The sequence below is a fragment of the Lingula anatina genome, chromosome 2 (assembly GCF_051362555.1).
Source record: "Lingula anatina isolate TDL-2025a chromosome 2, LinAna3.0, whole genome shotgun sequence".
Classification (NCBI taxonomy): Eukaryota; Metazoa; Brachiopoda; class Lingulata; order Lingulida; family Lingulidae; genus Lingula; species Lingula anatina.
This window is the reverse complement of record NC_141768.1, coordinates 47,088,783-47,115,458: the sequence shown is the minus strand read 5'-3', so window position 1 is coordinate 47,115,458 and position 26,676 is coordinate 47,088,783. Positions and strand designations below refer to the sequence as shown.

Below are 26,676 nucleotides of genomic sequence, written 5' to 3'. Positions count from 1 at the left end.
CTTATAACAAATAGTTTTATTTTCAAAAATGTTTATTTAATATAAAGCTGTACAAGGATTCAAGATGAAGACACAATACAAAAACATGAAGGCAGCCCTAAAATTATTTGATTAACAGCACATGGACTAGAAGAACGATTATATACAAATATCTCTTTACTTTATGGTGGGATAATGTTACACCATCTCCTGCCTACCAAATACTGGGTAGTATTTTGATATCATTTTTTCATGCACTGATTAATGCAATTTACATTAAAAAGACATCAAAAACTTAAACACACTGTGGAACATTTAATACAGTCACTGTGCTGAACACCACTTTGGCTAGCTTATTATTGCAGTGGATGGCAAAATGCTTATGGATCACAATGGGTTATTACAAAAAGAACATGAAAACATGGCAAGAAAAGGCACACTACACCAAGATTTTAAGCATTTGTGTTAAAGATGCTTAGTGCTTCAGTGCGAACGACAATTATTTTGAAGAGCAAGTATAAGGGACTTTTTACACAAGGAATGTGGAACGCAGACCTGTTTAACAGACGATAAATGTGCATGAATGTGAAATACAAAGACTTGAAAAAGTATCAAAAATAGCACCATCGAAATCAGTTTTCAGACCTTGAATCCACTTTTTAAGTAGCACTGGTCTGATAGGAATATTATATGCAGACAGCAATTAAAAGATTTTAAACACAACACTGAAATAAGTTGCTTACAGAAGAAAATATTTACCACTTACAAACCACTGCCATTCCATCCCTCATAAAGAATCTTTCAATTTTATCAGTCAAAGTAATAGAATATACGAAAAATTCTACAAAAGTATGCGTAGTAACAGCCTTTTCACTGTTCCAATCCCATCAACCTCTCACACCCCAAGGGAAAAAATTAAAGCTAGCACAACAATTGGTTATAGCATCGTTACATACTTCAAGGTTACTTCAGCATTACTAATACAATGTAGAATCCACTGTAAAGAACACTTGCAAATTATTATGACCAGGATAACAAAACAGATAATTTTTTTCCAAATTAAGGTACTAACAATGTGACTGAAGGTTTTTCATACATGACAGGGTTATTCAACACATACTTCAAGTGCTTTTTTACTGGATGGGACAAGTGACAACAGTGGAGGTATGAATGAAAGACAAGATTTTTACCCAAAGTTTGTCACAAAAATGCCATGAAGGAGTTGTGCCATTATCTTCTGCAACTGCATAAAGCGAAGCCACGGCAGCAAGCTGCTAGCATGTTAAAATTTCACAAGAGAAAGTTACGTGCCACCATTTCCATACTGCTGAACTCCAGCACCATCACAGTCTTTGAGATCTCGGACCCAGTTTTTACAGAAGAATTTAAGTCGAAAGTTAGTCTTCACTTTAAAGAGCATTTTTCAGTCCGTTTTCAAGGACAAATCTTATAGTAATCCTCCAAATGTTGTGAATATTGATCTAAAAATGTTTCTGTAAAATTGACCAAATATTCTCATAGGAGACTAATTTTTTGGTTTTTGAAGTTTAGACCAAGTTATGGCCTAAATTCTTTAGTATAAATGGGGCCATAAGACCTGCAGCTAACAACGAAGACACACTTGACCTTAAAAATTCACCTGTTTCTCAAACATAAAATAAAGTCTCTCAAGTTTTTTTCTGCTGAGTGAACTGAAGTCACAATGATCTTCAGCATGGCAAAATCTTTATTTCTTTGGCGGTTGGTTTGGAACTTTCACTCCCATTGTCTCTAGAATGTTAGAAGCAGGTCCTGCAAGGCCTTGCTGCTCTGCATAGGACTGCAACAGATTCTTCACAACTGTCATGTCAACATTCACAGGTTTGAAGTCGTCATCATCCAAGTTGTCTATGTCATCATCATCCTCCATCTCTGCCATAGTGGGCTTAGATGCAGTGGAGGCCTGGTGAAATAAAAATCATTACAGTATTTTTTAAGCATTTATAAAAGTAGCTTGTTTTTGGTGAGTCAGTCAAACAAGTAAAAAAAAGTCCAATTATGGTAATTTTCTATGCTATTCAAAAGACCCTCATCAAATTTACATGTCCGATTTGCCATGTGTATTGCTCAGATATCACATATATCCTATTGCCTGTTGAAAGACATGGAAGATAGTTAACATCAAATAATTCTAAAAAGATCACTAGGCATATTTCTTCTTGATCTGACAAAAATACAGGTAACAGTAAACTATCACTACCTTTCCATTTGGCTTGGCAACAGGGTCTTTTTCGAAACTTTTACCAACAGTTGTCTTAGCCAGTTCTCTGTCCATAGCTGACATGTACTCCGCCATCTTTTTATCTGCCTTCTTCCCCTTAGCAGGCATTTCCTCATCTGAATCCACATCTGAACCATACTCATCCATGTCTGAACTGTTACTGCTCTCTGGGTCATCAAATTCTATGTGAAGTAAAAAAAATATCCCCTCTGAACATTTATTATGGCAAATTTCAGGAACCATCAGAATTATATTAAAAAATGTGGAATTACGCATTTCTGCGTCAAAAAGCTCACGTCAGCTTAATACGTTTCACATTAAAAATACACTGGAGTAATGACATGTCTATGTTTAATGACTGAAGTGTCTCAAGGAATTCTTTAAATTAAAAAGAAATGCTTGTCTTCCCACATTTGAACTTGGTTATGCCGTTCTCTGTCCTCACTTACCAAACATTTTTGTCATTGACTCAATAAAGCCGTTCGCTTCAAACTGGACATCACCCTCATCATCCCTGAAATCAAAATTGGACTGATAAAAACTACAATTTAGAAATCCCCCAGATTTAAAAAAAGGCAATAGTTAAATTTCTTTTGGTGTAGATAGCTAACAACACTCCATGCTTTAAGAAGCCAATCTATTTATAGTACTATTGCCCAAATGAAATTATAGTTTAGTTTTTTTTATGTAAATAACTAAGAACAGTCTATGCTGTAAGAAAGTCAATCTATTTATACATAGTATTATTGCAGCCCACATAAATCTCATTTTGGGGTGTAACTTACCCAGGAAACTCTGCTCCCTCGTGACTAGATACTTTGTCTACAAATGTTTTCATGCTTTCAGAGACTTGGCTAAAATCAAATGCATCTTTCTTCTCCTGTGGGTCTTCAATCCCTGCAACCTTACACAACATGTCATCTAACTGTTCTGGGGTCAGGTCTAACCAGCTGTCATCTGGAAGAGAACATTACCTCATCATTTTAATCTCCATTTTGAGGCATTCGTTATTGGAGAGTGCTCTTTTTTGGATGCACAACGAATATACCAGAAGTACTGTATCTCATAAATTGTCTAATTTGGTTGCTTCAGATGAACATTTTGTCATCATCTGCAATGGATGCACTGGCAGTATCTAATAATTTGTATTATACGATTGACTCACTATTGTAACATTATCTGTATCTATAATAGAAACAGTCAGAAATGCCAAGGTATACATGTACTTTACTGATGGTTACATAAATGTTTATAACTGTGCACACGTTAATCTGAACTCACCATCCTCAGGCGGCAGTTGATTCCCCTCCTTCCTCATCTCCTCAATGTTGATGTCCACTGTGTTCAGAATATCCAGGATCTGGCGACCAGGCTCATCATAAAAGCTGGAATAGTTTAAGTTTATTATTTATGTGAAAAAAAAAGAAAGTAGTAGATAATATATCTTTGAAATAAAAAGTAAAATGAAAAAATCAGATTTAGACACTGCATCATATTAAAATCTAACTGACATGTACCAACACAATTCTTTTTTCCATAAGCAATTAGGCAATCTTATATTAGCCATGCAAAAATAAATAAATAAATAAATAAATAAATAAATAAATAAATAAATAAATAAATAAATACTGCAGTAATAGAGGATTATTTAGGATAATCAACAGAGAAATCCTCTGGGCTGAATAAATAATGTAAAGTTGTTATCTCTAAGCCATGGTGATTAGCAGTAATAACAACAGTTGTCTCAGGTGCAAGAACTCCTGTATTTTGCCAAAAGATGAAAGAAATTAATAAATATAATACATGTACAAGGAGTGCCCCAAGTGCCTATTCAGTATCTGGCTCAGCTCAGGGAAGACTCCCTTGAGATTTTTAAACTTAAAAGTTGACCTCTGTTTGGCAGGAAGCACAACAGTATTTAATTAAGTTTGATAAGAAAAATTCACTGATATATTGTTTTTTGTCCTTTTTATTAATTCATATCTGTATCTTCATTATGCTCTGTATTTCAACTACATTTTTTTATTCAGCTACAGCACAAAGGATGGGAAACAGGCATGCATTTCCTGCCTTGCATAACCAAATGCCTCATGCTGTAAGATGCTGAGCCTGAGGAATAATCAACTAAATTAAATATATGATGATACTCAATATACGTTCTTTTGCAGTCTTAAATGCATTTTTATGTCTTCCACAGAATCAGCATGGCATATTCACTGCTATTAGACAAGCACAACCCACATAACTTGGTATATAATCTTTTTTAATCCATCAACAAGAATTTCATACCAGTATCAGTATTATATAAGCGTGACTTACCTGTCATCTGTGTTGATGGTCTTATTGAAGTATCTTTTAGCATTCTCCAACAGCTGTGTATATAGCTTAGAGCCTTCCAGTTCACCCTGAATACAAGCAGTTCAAATTCTTAATTGGGTATTTACTCCTTTTTTAACAGATTTCGGGTGTTAATGTAAAGGCTTAATTTTTTTTTCAATCAAATGTATTTATTGTGGTATTTACTTCTTTGCGAACTAGGATATAAAAGGCACATTAATTGAGTCTTTAAAGATTACTGCTGAAGACAACTGAATTATCAGCTATGATGAATCTTCACTCGTTATACTTAACACAGTACGTATTTCACACTGAAAAAATGCTTTCACCAGGCTACTTATTTGACCAAGTACAATGTATATACATTAATCCCACACCATTTAAGAACTCTTCTATGTTGAAATGAAGTGTTCCGTTAATAAACATCATCATTACATATGAGACAAAAAGATAGGCATGGGCAGCCATATGTAACATTCTCTCATATTAATAATCATAATATATGTGCTTAAATGTGACACAGAAAGCTTTTATTGATGAAGTATTTCGTATTTCATATTCAGGTTATTTGATACAGACTATATATATTTATATATGCACTCATGTCTGTCACACCTACTGGAGAAAATATTTCCAAAAGGTTTTTTTTAAAAATTAGATTTGAAGATGGCAAACTTCTAGATGTTACTAGACATTAAAGCTTGCAACTAAACAAACACCAAAGAATAAAAAATTGCAACAACATTAACAAAATAAAAATAAATAGATAATTTTGCAAAATTCATCCTATTATGCTAATATTCAAAAGGAACCTGTCTGATATATATATATATATATATATATATATATATATATATATATATATATATATATATATATATATATATATATATATATATATATATATATATATATATATATATATATATACAAAGCCACTTAGAATTTTGAAGTAGAACTAAAATATGGTTTGGCACCTATGGGGGGAACTTTGCCAAAACACATAAATGTAAACACAAAAAAGAAATCAATAACTTTTGTGAAAATAATCCAATCATACTGATATTGGAAAGGTACCTGCCTTATTTCCATACAATTAGTCATTGAGTAAATTCAAAAAATAAGGTTTGGCATAGGTGATTGCTGAAAAAATACATGTATAGAAAAAACTTCGTAGTGTCCTAAAAATGAAATTTAGAAAAAAAAAGAACTTTAAGACAATGTGGATTATACATTTTAATGAGTTTTTAAAAACAGTTTTCACCTCAACAACAGACAATTTTCAACTAAAACAGAGATATAGTATAACTGTTATGGGGTGAATGAAACAGAAATGCCTCCAAATGACAAATAATGTTTGAAAGGTCTCTTGGTAAAAATGGTTTGGCAGTTTAGAGACCAACTACCCAAATATAATATATTCAAAAAGAATAGAAAGGTTTGGAAGTGAAACAGTAAAAAAAAAAAAAAAAAAAAAAAAAAAAAATTCAGACAATGACATAGACAGAATATATACAGAATTTGTAAATTAAATCACCCAAAGACATTCATTCAAATAACCTTATTCATTGTCATGTATCATATTAATGTTTGTATAGGGCATTAAAAGATGTGAAAGCATACTTCGATTTCTTCTTTTGTGTCGATGCTACAAAGAAAACAATACCCACCCCTAGGGTCTCCATTTTTTTGCCATTCCTTGTAATATGATCTACCACAGAATACTGCCCTTGACCCCCAACTCGTGTCCAAATCATAAAGCCATATTTCCAAAGTTAATGTGGTCACACTCACCCTAAAATATCCCTTTTGCTGCAGTGCTGCCAGAAACCTTTGCCACCTCACTCCACTGACAGGTCTCTGAGCCGAGCCCGCGTTCACCTCCCTGCCTGCTTTGTTGGAAGCACACTGAGCACAAAGAATCTCAAACCCATATGCCTGCAGAAACAAGAGAACTGCTGGTGAATTTAAGCAAGATTAATGAGGAGAGTCTTATTTGCAGGAATCAATATTTGTGATACCATCATGCATTCAGAAGCCAGCCATACTGGCATGGGCTCATACTTTGATCTATGTGAAGAAAAAAAAGTGTCATGCTCGTCAACGGGAGATATATTTCTGGACTTATGAGAACATGATCGGAGATCTCATAATATTCACAATATGAATGTCAACTTACATCCTGCTGCCTTATCTCATGGCCTGCTATGACAGTGATTAGAGCTTTTCTAATTTCCGCTTGTATTTTTTTTCTACATTTTCAGGAAATTTAAGAATGATGCAAGCACGTCATTATGATTATTTAGTGCAAAAGTAACACTGACTACCAGTTCACACGTGCACGCACGCACACACACAAACACATACACTCACATATACACCACAATATTTTATATAATTCAAATTAGCATTATTACAACCATAGAAGAGCCACATGATAACCTAGCAGTAACAAAGACTGGGGATTACTCAACTTAATATTCATAGCCTTTAAAGGTCACAGGATATTTGCTAATCACAGGTGTTACCAGAATGTGGGAAAATAGCAAAATCAATACATAACTAATGAGGGAAGGAAAAACGGAAGCAGCAAATCAGAGTCTCTTGGTATCCATATAAACGGAAAAATATATATTCATTTTAACCCTAACTTGCTTTCATACTTGAAATTCAAAGGTTTATTAACATGCCTTTTACCTGACGCGAACACTTTGAACACATACATGTTACTTCAAAAGCAACAGGCACATAACAATTAATTAAATGTGATAAAAAATGTCAAACTCTTTCTGGCAGCCCTTAGTCAAGCCATTCATATTTAGCTCACAAAATGGTACTTTCATTAATCCTACAGTAAGCTGTCTGTAAAAATCAGTCAACAGCAATTACGTTATAAATATACAGGGGTGATTGGTGGCTCCTTGCCTAGGCCAGTACCATGTATATTTATGATGGTCACTTGCTGAAAATCTGAAGCAATTACATCAGCTAGGAATTAAAAGCCATGATTTCATTTTCAAAACACGAACAAAATGCATGGAAGTAAAGACACTGAAGGATAATCAAAACAGATAATTGTACATAATTTTGAAGTGATTAGAAGCTAGGGAGAAAACTTTTAACAAACCCCAAAGTATTGGCTTTAATTGGAATTCAATTATCACTGTAAATTATTTTCTAGTCTCCAAATCCCTATACCTTCCATATTACTAAAAAGACAAACTCACCTACTAGTAGGTTTGTGGACCATTTTAAGATAACAAGTCTCTAATATAGGTTTCTAGAGGCTATAATGCTTGATAAACAACCAGATATTTTACCACTGAATGTTTTTTATTTTCAGACAAAATATATTGCAACATATCTTTCTGATATTTTCATCATAATTAATAGAGACAATGGAAAGCATATAAAACAAACATAAACTAATGCATATATCTAAGTGACATCTAAGCCAATTGTGTCTGGGTGTTCTTTTTTTTGTACCCGATAAATGCAATTTTTGTTTTATTATGTGGAAACATATATCATAAATAAACTAGAACATCTATCTAAAATATCACAGAAGCTTTAGTTACCAGTTTCATGCCAAGGTCGTAGGACTTGTGTTTGCTGCTTTTTGGTGGAGGGAGGGTCCAATCACTCTTCCTCTCTGGGTGAAACTTCTGCTTCATCAGTTGTGCATACAGGCACTTTGTAAACTTCACCTAAAACCAATCAAATGGCTTCTCTGAGTAAATCGATAAGAACGTACAGCTATAATTTTTAGGGTTCTGGAGAATACTAATTACAATTTATTTAAAACTGTAATCTGAATTTTTAAATAGTAGGCAACACTGTTTCAGTACTTGTTTCTAATTTAAAGCACAAACTAAATGAAACTTATTGCAAATTCAATAAATATAACTTGTTGTAAATTTAAATGAAATAGGTGCAGTACTTAATATCTAAGGTTTCCCTAAAATAGACTTCAGGTTTCCCTAAAACAGATTTTGGCCAGGGTTATCAAAGTTCTCCATTTTATGGTAAAATGCATGCATGCAAATAAGTTAATTATGGGGAAACTTCAGATATTACAAATAAGTACAGGGATCACAAAACAACAGGTATGTACTATCTGCACAACTACATGTGTTGAGCAAATTTTATGTAGATAAGAAACAAGCTTCAGATGAACATACCTCTGCTAAGACTCTGGTGCCTGGACGAAAGTGCTGCATGATTCTGCAGGCCTAAAAATAAATAAATAAATAAATAAATAAATAAATAAATAAAACTGAAAGTTCCCAATGGTGATCATATATTGTTCTGACTTATTCTTATTTTTGTAATATACATGCTAAACACAATTATTTAGTCTTTATTTATTCCATATGGCACTTAATGATAAACATATAGATTCACTGAGTTTTATTTTTATGGAATATTAATAAGAAATAAAAAAAGTATGGAGCATGGAAGAATCTGGACATCTTCCGGCCCTCTCATTACTTCCCATCAAGGTGCTCATTAAACCTATGGAGGGACATGTATTGTCCAGTTTACAGTTCACTTGGATATATCTTAATATTTTTATTTTTCAAGTCAAAATAACTGCACTCTTTAATAAGTTTAAGTTACTACCCAAACAGCCATCTTTTCATAAAATTGCATTTAATGGTCTGCATTATTTTTATTCATAAAACATTTGGAATGGGAATTACCAACGGAATACTTTTAAATCAACTATTTCAAATACATAAAGACCTAGTGGGTAGCAAAGGATTATAAGGAGACAAATTTGTCTGATGAATCTAGATGTACGGATTCATTTGAACTTATGGCGTTAGAGTGTACAATGGAGAATACAGCGGGGTCTCACCTTCATGTCCACGGGGTCCCTGTGGCAGAAGGCCTGTACAGCTGGCGCCACCAGTCCAGGAGAATGCTTCAATACGGCTGCTACTGCTGCAGGCACATAACAGTGAACTCTGTGGGTGGACTGTTCTGCCTTCTGAGGGAAACTGGAATGATGAATAGCTTTGTACTAATGATGTTGTTATATCTGGACAATAATGTAGGAGTCTGTAGGTGGTAACTTTCCTATCTGTGGGGAAACAGTAACAATGACAACCTACACGGGAATAACATATATGTACTGTAGTAACTGCAAACAGGGTTGATGAACATGTCCAAGAAAAATTTCATCTAAGTCAACTAATATTATATTGTTGTATCAAAAAGGATATATGCATAATTATACTGTTTTTTCTTTTTAGGGTAGTAATAAATAAGGTTGAATAAAGAGAATTTTTTGACAACATTACATTGGTGTGTAAGGGCATAAATTGAAAAGGAAATTGTTTACATTGAAAGCCCGTATAAGTAAGGCAATCAAAACAAAGGCAATATTGATGTAATAAATAAATTTTCTAGTGACCCTGGCTTACTACTATGAAACCACCCTTTCACCAGCTCTTAACCTTATAACAGATATGTATTTTTGACATATCACTGTATCACTCTGAAAATCAAGTCAAACTCAACATCAAGATTTGCATTTTGTCTTGTGGAGGGGAATATCAAAATTCAATTAAGTGATGTCTGTTATGGCCTTTAACAATACTTAATATATAATATGAAGCTCATAGCTGACACAGAATATGGGCAGAGGTAATAGCCATTAACTAATTGGAAAACTGACCTCTCGATCAGTACTGTTACTGGACATAATAGTCAACTTTGGTGAAATACACACATACACATGTGCATGTGCACGCATGCACGCACGCGCACCCCCCCCCACCCACACACCCACCCACACACACACACACCAGTATTGTGCTGCCAAAAAAACAATACAGAACCATCAACATCACTTTTTAAAGTATACTTCTTTTATGTAGCTAAATTCCTACACTTCACTTCTGACCGTTTTAATCCTGAGAACTTTTTATCTACAAATATGTAGCAACTTTCACTCATCTCGATGTCCCTTTCAATAAAAATATCTTTCATTTCTGAACATTAACCTCCATTCAGGTGAAGCCCACCAGCAGTGTAGCTAGCACCCCTGTAGCATTTGAGTCACTTCATGGCCTCTACTAGATTCAAGAATATCGCAGGCCCCATTCAGAATTGATGATCCGACTACTTACTGATTTGCTTACTAAATATGGCTGACCACAGTACATTGCTGCAGTGGCCTGGCAATTAAACCATGTTTAAAGGTGTGTGTGGAGCCAGGGAGACCATCAGTAATCAGCGGCATCGCTTTTGAACTGTGGTTGGCCATATTTAGTGGGAGGATCAGCAAGCACTCGGATCATCCATTCTGAATGGGGCCACAGACTGAAGCCTTAACGAAAAAACTAATACTGCACATGTCTGACAAGGTTTCATACAAGTTCAAACCCCTCCATTTCCTGACATGACCAAACAAACTACTTCAAACAAAACAGCCTCTTGAAAAACTGTCAAGGTTAAGAGATCCATTTATAGCTATGGCAGGTTATAGAAAACGGAAAGATGAAAAACGCCTAAAATAACACCTGTACTGAGCAATAAAATGTGCACCCTATTCAAATGCACTCTAATGCCCTGACACTCTCAGTTGGGCAGTATTCCCAATGACCTGTCTTACTTCAACACATAGAAAAAGAGAGAAAAACATGGAAGATGGGTCAAGGTAAACATATGCTGATTTTTTCAGACTAGGATAACTTAGGTGAAATAACAACATTTACATAAATGTGATGCTATGGGCTATCATTTTAACAATAAATTGAGATCTAAATTGTATTTCATTTCAGCGATTGGAAGTAAATGGTAAAATTTTTAAGTCTTAAGCAAGTGGCACACTGGCAACATGTGTTCTCTGTGTGTGGGAGTTCTGTGTTCAATAATTTGTAATTCTGATGACAAACATACTTTTAATTTATCACAAAACACTTTATCCTTGCACCACCAACTCTGAACAGACATAATCAATCAAACATAATCAAAAATACACCTTTTTGATCAGAAGACAATAGGTAATGAAAATATCAAGAACATGCACGGGTGCCTGTTATGACAAAAGAAAGTAATGAAAAACTGCTGGGAACACAAGGATTAAAAAGGAAACAAAGAATGAGTTAAAAAGAATAAAAAAAGAAAAAAATATTTTGGGGATAGCACTCTGAATAAATGAATAAAGTGAATTTGTTGACAGTGCTCTTTTCACGGTGTGTTTTGCATCAATAATTCACTTGCTACGCCTTGAAAGCTGTTCTGTGGTCTTCATTATAGATGGGTTCTACTGCTTTTACAACAACTTTTTTCAATTTTTCATGAAGGTTTCAGATGTAACCTGTCCGTGTCGTCACTTAATATAAAAAATAGATCAAACTTTACCAATATTCCCATGTCTGAGAAATGTGGTGAAAATATCACCAAAGCTAGCATCAATCTTCTACTTGTAAATTTTGGCACATTTCAGACTAATGAAGTTGATATGATGAAGTGGAAACAAAAAATTCTTCCATCAATAATGGTAACAGTAGTCAAACAAGTAGTTATCTGGGTTGCGAGTATAAATAAATAAATATAGGTTGACAGGAAAAGAGGAAACAGAGAGGCTGTTTGTTTATAAGCATCCAAAATCTAATAAGAAATCTGCCCTTGCATTTGTGACTTTGCCAAAATCAGTCATTAAAACAAGACCCGAACCCAGTTCCCACCAATAAAAATGGCTGCTTTTCCTATCAGGTTACTGTTTTTATGGGTGATTTTGTTTGTGTCCTAGTGAGTGCATCACTTTGGGTGTCCTTCGGTTTTTAAATTAAGCTACCAGAGTACACCAGAACAAAGTGAATAAGTAAGAAAAGTCTTGTCTACATATACCTAACTAAAAGAGTAAAATAATCATGGCCTATAATAAGTATGACAGATGAACCCTTAGTTTCTAAGTTAAATACTCTCCTCTTCTCATCATATTCATGACATGAGATCACATAACTATATGCTGATAACAAAGGTGAGTTTAACCCAGACTAGGTTACTCAGGGTGCACAGTGGGGATCAGCAGGTAACCTGTGTTAAGAAGGCAGACATATGCAGGTGCTCACAGGGAGAGAGATAAAACCATATTCACATACACAAATACTTCATACTTATCACCGTGAGTCAATCAAGTCAACAGGAAAAAAAGGCATACTTTCCAACATGTCAGAATTATCAGCTGTTCTACAAGAGGCTTGCGAGATTATGTCACTTTACGTGGCAGCCATGGAAAATTCTTCTAATATTAGCAATTTCACCTGTATCTGAACTTCAATACGTCGTCGCAAAGTTTTCAAATGAACAAGAGCAGATGTGAGAGCCTGCTCTGTCATGTACTCGAAGTATGACTAATAACAAAAATCTAAAATACGTGTGCTAAAAGAGCGCCTAGCTATACAAGAGAATGCAATATCATGAATAGTCCAAGCTTAAGGGGGCTAATGTTTCCATACCCATGGAGCTGCTGACAATGAGGCACACATTCACAAGCAGCTGAGAATTCTTGCAAAGTTACATCACAACCTGCCATCACATATCAACATTTCCTGCATAGTTTTCCAGATGTACAATGGACGAGGACAGGGTATTCCCTGCTGCATACTCCCATATTATAAATAAATGCTTTCCGTGTTATTTCACTAATCCAACCAGAATTTAATAGAAGTTTCTCACGATGCCTTTTAAAAATCCTTTTGGGAATTTTTATCAGTTCATTTTAAGTTTAAACCAACAAATAATATATGGTTTTTATTCACCCAGCATCCAGTCAACTCATCAAGTTTCAAACATATTTCAATTCTTGTGGAACAGATTATCTAGTTATGTCTAAGAAAAAATAAAGTTAGTTCTTTTCCACTTTTTTCCAACTGCAAAACTGTTTTTTGTCTTGTATTTTCTCCTCTTTCTAATTTGATATTTCCCGATGAACTCTACTTGAGCCTGGGCAAGTCGTTAAAATCAGGAAGCCAACAGCCTTGACTAATCATAAATAACATTTTTTTTTCAAACTAAACATGGCTTATCACACAAACAGACAATATAAAAACATTTCCTTTCTCACTTCCAAAACACCCAAACAATTTTACGAGCAAATCTTTGAAATGAAAGAGGATGTAAATATACAGCAAAGCAGACAAACATACAGACAACGGACAAAAGGAACATCAGAGGCAGTGGCGGATCCTGAGATATTTTCTGACAGTCTTCCAAATTATCTTTGTTGCGCCATCCACCATTTTTGACCGTCTTCCGACAGAAAAAATTGATACCCGTCAATGTAAACTTGTAAATCTGACCGTTTTCCAGAAGAAAACTTAAATCCACCCCTGAGAGGTGATACCAATGATTCCACTACTTCTGTTAAACCTTGCACAAAATCTTGTGAACGTTCTTAATGTCTAACAAATCTCAACTAAAACAGAAATACATTTTATCAGCTGAATGATACAAACTACAAAAGGTATTATATAATGACTCTCTTCATGAAACCCTGATTATAAATACTTCATCCTACATTTGAACCATGAAAACCTCCCAGTAATTTTCAATTTAAACAAGCTTCAGAAAATTAGGAGAAAAATATACTCTATTTGGTAAATAGACACTTTTTGCTGGTTTTGAGGTTGAAGGATAATACTTGCTTCTTATGGCTACTGGTATAGTGTCAACTGGAGAAGATGTAGGTGATCAGAATATTTACTGAAACAGAGGATGCTTGTGTAGAAAATGTAGCCATTAATAAGCTTTACTGAATGTCACTATGTCACTAAGTAGGTAGGTATGTGTATGCATGTATACATACATGCATGTTCGCACACTATATACAACTGGACACACATTCTTATATTTCAAATCTCTACATCCTGTCATCCAACAGCAAGCCAAATCAAACCCATTATCATGTCATCTGATCACAAACTGTACAACCTCATGTACATATAAGAGATCCAATCACGCCATGCAGTGATTTCTATAACACAGTGATTACACGGCTGTTGTCTCCACCACATGCAATATGCTTATTACTCATCTTCTGCACACAACGCCAATGCTTGGTAGATAAAAAAGGAAAATTTCTCTAGATTAAAAATTCTTCAACCGAACCTGTAGACATTATTTCACTCATTATAACTAATGATTACAACTTGCAGACAGTATTGAGTCAGTAGGTTAAGTACAAGTTCTGTGGTGATCAATTCAAAATCATAATCCAAAAAGACAATCCACATTTACCAGTATTATTGAATAATATGTCTTCTGTTGCTCAGTGCTCTCCATCTCCTTTCCTATTATAAAGCATCCTCACACCTACCAGGAAGACATCTTTCCAAAGTTCTGATAAAGAAATCTTTTATATACTAGTACCTTCAAATAATCACTGCACTGAACCATACTGAATCAAATAAAATGACACTGATGGTGTTGAAAAATGTGACTCCAAACTAAATTAATGAACTTCAGTGATGCTAATAAATGCTGTCTCATAAGAAAGAAAAGTACAATACAATACAATACAATACAATACACATTCCCAAACAATCCAAATGCCACATATAATTTCGAGGCATGCCAGGCCTAGACGTGACTTGCTTTACACAAAAAGAACATTGTGTATTCACTAAGCATTCTTTATAGATTCTTACACAGCTTGTTCTAAATGTTCTTACTTTGCAAACCAAAAGGGCATAACAGGAAGCAGTGCCAAGTGAACTGTCTTGAATTATAGTGAATTGTGTTTGAGAAATAAAAAATTTAATTTTTTTTTAATTACCCACCAAATATAACCAGTGCTATATATCCTAGAGCACCATATTGCAAAATAAAATTGTTTATAACTAAACAAAAATATATGTCACTTATAAATATGATCCCAAAAATATGCCAAATGGAAGTGACAACTGATCTCACAATTTGCCACAGCTATAATGAGGTCCTCAATATCAATTATACATGTCTAGTTAATATGCAGGTATCTCCAGCATTAACTATACCCCATTAATCTTAATGACATCAAGGAATTTTTAATAAAAGTTTCAGATTTTTACTTTGGGCAAAATTGGCAAAAGGTTTCCAATGGATGTCAGAAATGTTATTTTCAACATTCTGAATTTATAGAGAAATGCCTGGGTTCAAGAGCAACATAAGACATTGTTTTAATAGATTTACACATATATGAATTCACTGTTTGGGTCTGACATATGAAAAATATACAGCACACATCTGTGCAACACATTAACCTGATATATATAAATCCTTTGCTGATGGACCTTTTTATCAAATGATATTCTGCAGAAGAATGCTGTCATGGAGACTTACACCCTATTCCCATAGACATAACTGGCCTATGTTGATCAACCCTACTCTGCATGGAATCTTGCAGAGTGGAATCAGCTTAACTGATACCATGTCTCCTTTGGTTTCCAATGTACATGTACAGTATAATCACCAGCTTTTCTGTTTTACTGTTATTCTACTTAAAGGCAGGTGGAAGCTTGTCATTCAGTAAGCTGATTGCAGTCAGCGAGAGTTCTTGCAGAGTTGGGTCGATCCAGGTAGACCGATTGTGTCCCTGGGAATGGGGCCTTACTCATCAGTAAATACAGGGGATTTTTAAGTGCACTGTGTGGTGTCAACAGTTTCTTAGCAACAGTAGTAATAAGTGGTGGGGAATTATCTGAGATTTCTGAGAGGAAAAAAATCATGAAAGAGAGTATTTCCGCACTCGGTGCAAATCTATCCATTGTGCTTATAAGCTGACTCATGCAATATAAACCTGGTTAGTTATGTTTTTAGTTATGCAACAATTCTATGCCACCAGAATGTTAAATTTCACAAGATTAATTAATATCATTATAAACAAATGTTTGTCATTTATTTTTTCATACTTCAAATCTCCTGTCATTGCTTCTGCATTAAATAATCTTGAGTACAAAATGAACATTCACTTACTTCACTCTATCTGTTACATAATGCCAGCATGCAACTATTCTTTCGTTACCACAAAAATGGAAATGTCTTTCCTATTAATGCTGGAGAAGTAAATGATACTACAGTACACTGTTATTATTATACAAAAATCCCACAAAAAGGTTACTGTTCTCTTCTTTCCTTTCTACAGTTAATTCACCCAGAGAATAGCTCTGCTCACCCACAAACCCAACAATGGAGGTTTTTGCCATTTTCAGGGTCATTAACATCCAACATAATTACCATAATTCTCTCAGGAACGATCTTAAATATTGCCATCAGTGGGAAAACCTTCCACACTTGGATACACTGAGAGTGGCATTATGTCACCGTAAGCAATACTTTCCAGGGTAATTGATCACATCATTTTGCCGTGACAGGTTCAATATAAGCAGGTTTTATTGCACATGTCTTAACATTTAGTCATGACAGCAGTGACAGGTTATTGTGATGATGTAATTTGGAGCTGCAATGGTGAAACTATATGTCCATTTGGCGTGGAAAATATACCAAATATAGAGAGGGGAATGAAGTTGAAAGCATTCTACCACAGATGGTGTCTCATTTCAGCAATTTTTTCCCTAAGAATTGTTTTTAAATTTAGAGAATTAAAAAATTCAGTTCATGCACAAAGACTATAATTTTGTCTATTTTCAATAACATGGTTCAATATGGAATGAAGGCAATCCTCTGACACCAGCATGGCTTGGCATGTTAAATCTGTATAATGAGACACTAAAAGAAAATGTCAAATGCAGTGTAGGTTGTTTCATACTGGCATAAAACTAAAATGGTCAACAAATACAAACATGCATGCACATGACTTTGAGGGGAATCTTTGACTTAAATAACACAATCATACGATCTTATTGAAAAATAGCTAGATCAATTTCAAAGTGCTTACCAACAAGCTCTACATGAACATTTTAACTCTTGATATTCGCTCATCTTAGGCACTAAATTCTTGATTTCTTTCCTAAATTTCCGACTGTGTTGGTTCCCCATAGTCCTTGGTGCTTTTCAATGTTTGTATACACAGCCTCAGTTTTGCTTCTCTCCAGGCGTGTCAACCTGAACCAACAGGTGCTAGATGACCACAGAAATAACTCCCAGGCTACGCTGTGATGGTGGCCCAGCTGGAAAACAGTTTATTTCTTCACCAACAGGTGTGAACTGCTTTGCCCAGTGAAATCACCCCAGAATTATAAAAGTATTATAGGAAACTCTTTAAAACCATCACCTGGCAAAACAAAACTGTGAAAAAAAAAATAGAGAAAACGACTTATTCTTCCCTCATGCAGATACCAGACGTCTTGCTTCTAAAGCAGCCAGCAGATCTGTTCAAGCAGTTTAGAAGTCAACATTTGTCAACTTCTACCTCCACCGCTTCTGACAGTGCATCCATCATGGTAAAATTGAATCTGATTGGAGAAAACTTGGAAGACTGGCACACAGGATGTAGCCTCTCTGCACGTGGTAGGTGTAATGGTTCAGCTCTCAACTCCAAGAATGTTCCCTGATCACTTTCTCCCACAGTGTCGTGTGAGTAATCCCAACGTTACCAGCATCCACAAACCAAGCCTCTAGAACATTAACTTTAAATGAGCTGGCCTGACATTCGTAGCTAGCACAGGTGAGATCAAAAACACAAAAGGAGTTCTATACATTCAACAAGCTGATTTGTTTCTCTTGTGTTTCACTAAGCTGTTGTTCTCCACTGGTCTAGACATGCTGTCAAACATTACTGATCCAGATTATAACACATGAAAGCAAACCGCTGATCAACCACGATTAGTTTAATGCATTCTGTTACCTGGATACCCTTGTATCAATAAAAGAGGAAATGGATTTTTTTCATATCATCTGTAATCCACGTATCCTGTGTAAAACAAGGTTTATACTTGCTGCACTGCTCATTATGTTTGCTGCTCTAACAATGCTGTTAATGAATGCATGATACTTTCATACAAAACACATATACATATTAATAGGCTTGAACTGATAAGTTGAACTGCAAAATGGCACTTGTTACTTCAAAACACTGAAGTTAGAGATATTTTGTTTCAGCTGAAATCAGAGAGGCTGTAAAAAATGCATTAATCACACATATCAGGATAGCAAACCTTGTGTTAATTGGGCAAACAGATGCTGGTCAAGGGAAAGAGCTGTGAAATATGAGTTGTAAACTGTTTGCTCCAGTGTGTATGAGAAAACCTCACATTTCTTCATAAAATGATTCTATTTCAAGACTGTTAGTGGCCTGTTGGTGTGGTTTCAACAAACAGAACAGCATAAGGATTATACATTTACATGTTATTTAAGCCTTGACATTTTCCTAAGGCACAAACGATATAATGACTTTGATTTTGATCTGAGAGAATTATGCTGCATTCTTCAGGTTGGGTCCACCTTGTTCTTTTAACACAACCATCATCTCAGCACGCGTGGTGAAAGCACTGTTCAGATGCCATGGTTAATCAACAGTACAGCCTGTACACTGGCAATTGGGACACTCAGTGTACAAGTAACATATGGATCACATACCACCCGATTCTGTTTTTTTAAAAGATTGATTTTTGTTATACTATATAAAGAGTTACAGGTGATTTACACTTGTTTTACCACCCACATGTATCTCAGGTGTAAGTCTGCGTCCAGCTGATTTTATCTACGGATCTTATTACCAAATACTCCTGACATTACCTGTATGTGTGTAAAGAAAAGAACCAATTTTCAAAAAACTGAAAGAAAGTATTCATTGCAGAGAGTGAGAAATGATTTTCAAAATTGCCTCTCATATGAATGTACCATGGCATTTTTAGTGATTTTGATACACAATTTTTAAGTTCTTGTAAGTGCATTATTAGTCACGATGTTTTTTATTATAATATCAGCTAAAATATGCCAAAGAGTTTCATACAAATTGACCTTCTGCAACTGCCTTCTCAAAATATCAAATTTTCACACTGATGTATTTGTTTACTTTGAACATATCTCTGCAAAATTTATCTTGTATTTGTGAAGCAACTGTTGCTTTAAATAGCCCCAGTATGATGGAAACCTCAATTTACAATACTCTAAGGGATACAAATGAATAACCATTAATTTACGAGAGTTAGAATTTCACTTAAAAGAGGGTGGGGTGGGCATATTTGGCTGCCCCTCTCACTTTTAAGTTAAATCCTCATACCAAAATCTCTATATTTACAAGTGAAAAACTTTAAGAAAGCTTAAGGGTTGGGTCAATGTCAGAAAACTTAATCTTTTGCAGTGTTTGTAAAAAAAAAAAAAAAAAAAACACTACTGGGGATTATGATGTCAAATTAATGTGAGGTACTACATGCTAAATATTCCAAATGATCATTACTTCCTTCTCCTAACTTAAGGCCCTAATACAGACGTAAAACAAAAAGAAGCTTACCACATTTTAGAGCAGCTACAAGCTGGAACTTCTCCAAATCCCGGAGATGCTTTAAGAAAATGCTCCAAATCTTTACTCAGTGGTTTTGCTGTCATTTTTTTTGCCTTACTCTCTAACAGTTATGACAATAAGATGCATCTATGAACCAAAATAGGATTTTCCTGGATGTGTGAAAACAACAAACACTCTCAAAGCACAGTTCTCAGTTAATATACTCAGAAACGGAATCTCTTGAGGTATATGTTATGTGCATGATGCCGTCTCTGAGGTTTCTTTGTACTGTTTTTATTGCATATTTTATTACCACAGACCTTCCTAGATAAAAGAATGTGAGCATGAGGCATGCACAGTTGGTCTATGATTCACCCTTCTTTGTCCTCTCTTCTAACTCCCGCCACGTTTGCTTTGTTATCTTTGTGCCAACACATAATGTTGTCAAAACCAACTTAAACTGTGTGTTCTTTTACTGCTTGTGACAGAGTCATATAAATATTTCCCTGGCACTAGAAGAATGAAAAGGCACTAATTATAAATCTTGAAATGACAGGTAATTTTAGCCAGCTGTTATCTTCACTATAATAAATAAGTTTTCCACTCAAATATGTTTTTTATTTCAGGCTTCCTGCGTATTGTGTTACTAAGTTTCATTTTCCCCTTACAAACAAACTAATCTCAATTTTTTTTTTTGTTGAACCACATATCTTACACTTCAAATCTGGGGGCTAAATCACTTATAACAATGCCTGTCAATTACGAAGTTTGTGTTTTTTGATCTATATCATATTCTTCTGCCATCTGTTCCTAAGTGCAGATACTATCAAGTAATGGCCTGGACTGAAGAAGAGCTCACACCACATGTATCAGGTGCTGACCTGTAACTGTAAAGGTGCAACACACCTGACACGAAATGAAATCATCCTGATGGACGATTACTCAAGTATCCACACAGACGCAATCTTCAAAATCTGACAGGACATCAAAATGCCAAATGTCTGTTATGAATTTCCTTAATACTTTACTTACTAATATAAACCTGCTATTCCTTTTCAGAATATTTCTAGGATTTTTTTTTCACATACCAGAATGAGTACTACTAATATTTATAAAGCTGTAGTTGTCTTATGACATTCTTGGAAAAATAAAGTTTCAATGTAAAAACACTAAATAGTACAAGGTTTGATGACCCTCTGCATTTTCTTGTTGTTCTTTAACACCATCATTAATTTAATGAAAGTTGCCGAGGCTGTTTCCATCAATAAAATCTCGCCAATCTTGAAAATGCCACACCGTTCTCTGCTCAGGTTATACATGTTCTTTATAGGACAGACAAAACTGTATAGAGCATCAAACACGGCCATAGCTTAGGAGGAAAACAGCTGAAAATAAGCAGTGGGTCTGGGGTAGTTAAAAATTGAAAAATAAATTATATGCTATGATATATGGAGAGTAAATGCAATTTTATATGCACATTTCTCCTACAAATATGTAAGTCATAAGCCTTTTTCCCAACACTGTAACTGCAACACTTATCAACTCACGTATCAATAAAATCCCTGCCAAGTATGAGTACATCATTTCCATTTAATCATACATTCCCATAGAAAAGAGACTTTACCTGAGAAAGGTGTATAAGAAACAACCCCTTGATCTGAGATAAAGCAATTCCAAAAAATAAACATATAAAATTTTTAATCAAACATTCAAAACCAAATGGAATTTCATTAATCAACACCTAAAACATGGATTAGTAATACACATGAAGCTGATCAAACTGTGTTTGGTGAGATCATATTAAATGCAATTCAAATCACCAAACGCATCTCACCAAGAGCATACCTGCAGACAGTATATTTCAATGGGGAGGTTCTTTTTTTCTGAAAAAGTGTATCTTTTGACAATGAAACCCACAAGTGTTCATAGATATTGGATCTAATTCTGATTCAGAGGCCCCTTTTTCCTGGCCAAAGGGGTCGTTCCTTCTTATCCTCTACCCCCCTCCCCCCTTCCAACAGGTCTGATGGGGAAGAAAAAATTTTTTTTCTGCATCATTTTTCCTGTATCTACCTATGAGATCATAAAATAAACATAATTTTCTGTATCTCTTTCTTGTTATCAGTCTGCCTACATATTTGTAGAATTTATTATCTATTCTCTGTCTGCCATTTTCATGACTCATATGATCCACACTGAGCCAACACAGACGGGAAGTTTTCTGATAACATTTACAGGTGAAACACCCCAGGTGGGTGTACAGATACAAGGGCTGAGTACCTCAATGGTGCAGGTAACACTCTTGCTGCAGTCATATCATCAAAGGCTCTTAGCTTAAGTGGATGACATCTGGTGCGGTGTAATTTTTTTCTTGAAATACTGAGTACGTTATCTGTATGAGAGTTTACTGTACGAAACTTAAGTCATATTGTTAATCATTCTTGTAACCTTGCATAAACTCTGACTCATTTTATTTCAGTTATTCATGTAAAACTTTTCTGAGCGTACTTTTAACACACTAGATACCTCTTTCATTTGATTTATTTATTGTTTTAAAAACAGAGAGAGGCATCATAGTTTCTAAATCTTCAAAATTCAGTTTCAAACACAAAACATTCATGATCATACAGCAACAACAGCATCCCATTTGTCCCTGAACACTATAAAATATAACATGACTGCTCAGATAATATATAAGGCCCTTATAGGCAGGGGATTTTATGGGGGTAAGGGTGAGGGGGGGGGTAGAGAAAGAGATAGAGAGAACACACTTTCAGCTACAAAAGGCCTGCCACCTTGATGCAAAATTTGCTGTCAGTACTATGTTATATCTAAAGTTGGGTCAATTAAAGAGGTAAAAAGGTCCAATTCTTTTCACAGTAAGCTCCCCACCCTTTTGAAATTACTGGTCTGTATCCAGCAATTTCAAAAGGAGGGTTCTTTTATTGAAAAAGTGGACCTTTTACCATGAAACCTTCACGTACCTAGATAAAAATTTACCCAGAGGGGACCTTTTCCCAGAAAAAAGGGGGACATCTTTCTACCTCCCCCCCTCTGGCTACAGGCCTGATATATCTAGCTCAGCAACCTAGTCTTACCTTGCAGTTCTCCTGAGGATGGCTGACTGGACCTGTGGTGATGCCAGGGTCATGTCGCCGTGTTGTCTGATACAGTTGACGGCAATCTCTACCGTGGGGGTACCTGTTGGGAGAGCCCGGCGCTCAGCTGGGGTGTGTGGAAGACGTACGATGTGGAGATTACCACCAGTGATAAAAATCTAAATGTGAAAAATAAAATCTAATGTAAACGGTCTCTGGATGTAGACTTTAAATAAAATCAATTTTAAACCAAGGCCGGGTTGTATGTTCAAGTCACATGGTGACCCTAAACAAAAATGTAGTCACAATCATTATCTCTATGTACATCAAATAGTTTTGAACAGATTTTCAATTTTTTCTTTGTATTCTTGAAATTATGAACATGAAGTTTTGTTACACCTATACATATCTTTATGAGTTGATCTCTTTAAAAATTTATCTGAAATCTATTTCATTAAATCCAAGGAAACTGCATGCAATATGTTATATAAATTAATAAATGCATAAGCTTTCCCCCTCTATTCCATAAGCAGGCTGACTAATCCAGCATACCAACTTTTTGTGTGTTCAACAACAACAATAAAAAGACCCACACACCAAACTTCAAAGACAGCTAATTCAAAAAGAGTTATCAATAGATTGATCAATACAAGCTAATTCTTTTGAGGTAATAAAGAATTATACAAACAAAGGCCATGGAATATTTACCCTATTCTCTGAAGTGTCTGGGTTGAGCCACTTGGGGATAGCATTGGCTGCTTCAATCAATAGAAACTCCCCATCTGCATCATAGATCCTAAATAAAACAGACAGAGAATATCAATAACAAATACGGAGCATAGTAGTTTCTTCTTACCAAATTGTGTTTCATGCATTATATAATTTCATTAGTGCTAATGGAATGTGGACAATGCTTTTATTGAATAATACAATGATAAACATAACAAATACAAATCTAACCTGTTTCTTTTTCCCACTACCGTACAAGTGTTAACATTCTAGTGAGCAATAACCAAATTAATCTACCCAGGGCATCCTCATTAAATTACATTCTCAAATCACCCTTTTAATATTTATACTTACTTGGCTATGAGGTTGGGAAAGTTGTCTGTCAGTTTGTACAGCATGTGAACAATGAACCATTCATCATCAACATTGTCACCGTAATGTGTTCTTCCATAAAGATGTGGAGGAACAGTGCCTGTCATGGATAACATAATACAGATAATATGGTAAAAAACGGAACACAAATCATTCACACAATACTTACAATGAAAACTGAAAAAAAAAAAATCCCTCTATACTTATTATACATAAAGTCATTAATTCAACAAAAAGTTGAGTCTCTTTATCATGTCAGTGACAGACACATTTTGTTTTATATATGCAAAACAGTTTTATATATCCTTTTTATAACAGCCAATTCTTTCCTGATTAGACTATACTATACTATAGTACAAAATTTAATACTGGAGAAAGTAAGAAATATGCAAACATGACACAAATCTAAGTGCCATTAAATGTACCTCAGTCACCTTATTGGCAAAACCCTTTATTGTTTTAAAAGCATCATTTTGATTTCAAAAATATCTTAATCAGTACAAATAATACCACAAAATATTATTCCTATTTCATGAGATTTAAATTGAACATCTGCTGATCATTAAGAATGACATTCTTCTCAGTGTCTACAGGCTCATTCCCAATGACATTATTGGTCTACATAGATCTATCCATGGGACTCTTGCTGAATGCAAGCAGATTAACTGAACAACAAGATTCCTCCTGGCATTGAGTAGAATTCAGAAAAGCTGGTGTTTATACGAGGAGTTAAAGTGACTGCATTCTGTGAGAGTCCCTACGCAGACTTATACTGATAATGTCAATGGGAATGAGCCCTAAGATAAACTCAGCACACAAACAGGTGGCAGTTTGTTTAATTTTGTACATCTGGAATTGCACGGTTCATGAAAGAGATATCACAATGTTTATAACAAAAACATTAATTCTATTTTTAGAAATACTATGACATAAACATCAGATTACTGCTTAATTATTTTAGGATAATGTTGTCAGCAGTGTTGCACTTACAGACAAATTTGTTTATCTTAGTTGCTTTGAAAAAACTCTGAAACAACAATTAAGGTACAAGATGTGAACCCTTCTGGATGCTGGATGCTAATTAAAACAAATGGGATAATAATAATAACAAGACATTTAATATTATTTGTTGGGAAGAAATGAAGCAAATAAATGTCAAAGCCAAATCACCCATTTATTATTGAATATCACATATTGTGAAGATTATATCTTTTTAGATCATTAAAAGTTTATATGGCACCTGATATCCACAAAGTTTTTCTTTCCCCCTCACTACCTTTCTCCTTGTTTAATGGACTGCTCTGCCCTATCTTTTAAACTTTTTTCTCTCCACATAAACACAGAACATTATAACTTTTCACTTTCTCAACTGCTCATATTTAATCCTTCTTTATTTGTTTTTCCCAAAGGAAGACCATCTGGCAATTTTTTTTTTCTGTACAAAAGTAATCCAATCCACCTCTTCATCGATAGAGTTGGGTATTTGCAATATGCTATCCAAACTTTAACATGTAAGTCTTAGGATATGTCATATTTTTTTTTCAAATTTAGTTGTGTGGTGACTGATGTCAATATCTCTGCTAGTCAAAGTTAGTTTTACAGTTCACTTGGTGGTTTTCTATCATGATACCCGACTCTTAGTCTTATTATAATAACGTTTCTTGTCAGATATTGCATAAATTCATAAAGTAACTTTTCAAACTAATTTTCCTGAATAGCAGAAAAAGTGACCATATTTAGTTTATTCATAAAGGAATCAAAAAACAAACAAACAAGCAAACAAACAATCAAACCCAAAATATTTAAGTTTAGGGACATATATGTTCTATAATCTTGATTAGTACATGTACATATAGTTTTAGATGTACATCTGCATGGCCATTTAATAAACCTACTGAAATATATATTAAGCATTTTGTCATAATATTCATGTCGATTGTTCTATTAGCGTAACTCGTCATAATACCAACCTACGGTTAGCTTTTATTTGAAAATAATGCCAATGTTACAGAAATGTGGGGATCACAAATAATAAATAAAAATAAATATTCATCATTCAGACTTACGTATTTCTCATTTGTATGTTGTTCATCAATATCTGAAAATACACTTGTAGCTGAAGTGAGATGAAAGAATGCGAAGAATCCTACAGTACCTGCAGACGAATCCTTGACAACACGTAAATTAAACGGTTCAATCTGCCAAATGTAGTCGACAAGTAGATCTCCAAGGTAAGCAAGATACAGTTCTTGTTCTTTTTCCAAATATTCTTCTACGTCTGCTTCTCTCACATCGTCTGGGACAAGTGGAAATAGGAAATATTCACAAACGTCTTCCTGACGCACATGTTTTTGTTCTGCCATTTTCCGCTTTTGCTCAGCATTGAATCAGGAAGTGAGTCTTTCATTGGTTGCGTTATTTGCTCTTTTAGAAAATTTATTCAAATGAATGCGATAAAAATATATACAAAATTAAATAATAATCTTATATTAATCATTTTT

At 34.7% G+C, this 26,676-nt stretch overlaps 1 protein-coding gene across 1 annotated transcript; it reads right to left on the bottom strand.

Moving 5' to 3' along the window:
• Positions 1–14: 14 nt before the first annotated feature.
• LOC106155685 (protein ecdysoneless homolog) lies at positions 15–26,566 on the bottom strand. Its single transcript, XM_013530623.3, has 14 exons — positions 26,331–26,566; positions 24,158–24,275; positions 23,783–23,870; positions 23,075–23,253; positions 9,438–9,579; positions 8,758–8,808; positions 8,155–8,283; positions 6,371–6,514; positions 4,559–4,644; positions 3,521–3,624; positions 3,025–3,196; positions 2,689–2,753; positions 2,219–2,421; positions 15–1,921 (listed from the first exon to the last, which is right to left on the bottom strand). Exons 1-14 carry the CDS (start codon positions 26,536–26,538, stop codon positions 1,706–1,708), a joined length of 1,905 nt encoding a protein of 634 aa, XP_013386077.2. The 5' UTR covers positions 26,539–26,566; the 3' UTR covers positions 15–1,705.
• Between the last annotated feature and the right edge of the window lie 110 nt (positions 26,567–26,676).

What these genes read in the sequence shown, in the direction of transcription:
- LOC106155685 (XM_013530623.3), bottom strand. Translation starts at nt 26,538, where the DNA reads ATGGCAGAACAAAAACATGTGCGTCAGGAAGACGTTTGTGAATATTTC. An exon ending in GGGACCCCGTGGACATGAAG is followed by an intron (nt 8,809 to 9,437) that starts GTGAGACCCCGC and finishes ATTTATTTTTAG; the next exon opens with GCCTGCAGAATCATGCAGCA. An exon ending in GAGGGAGCAGAGTTTCCTGG is followed by an intron (nt 2,754 to 3,024) that starts GTAAGTTACACC and finishes TTTTGATTTCAG; the next exon opens with GGATGATGAGGGTGATGTCC.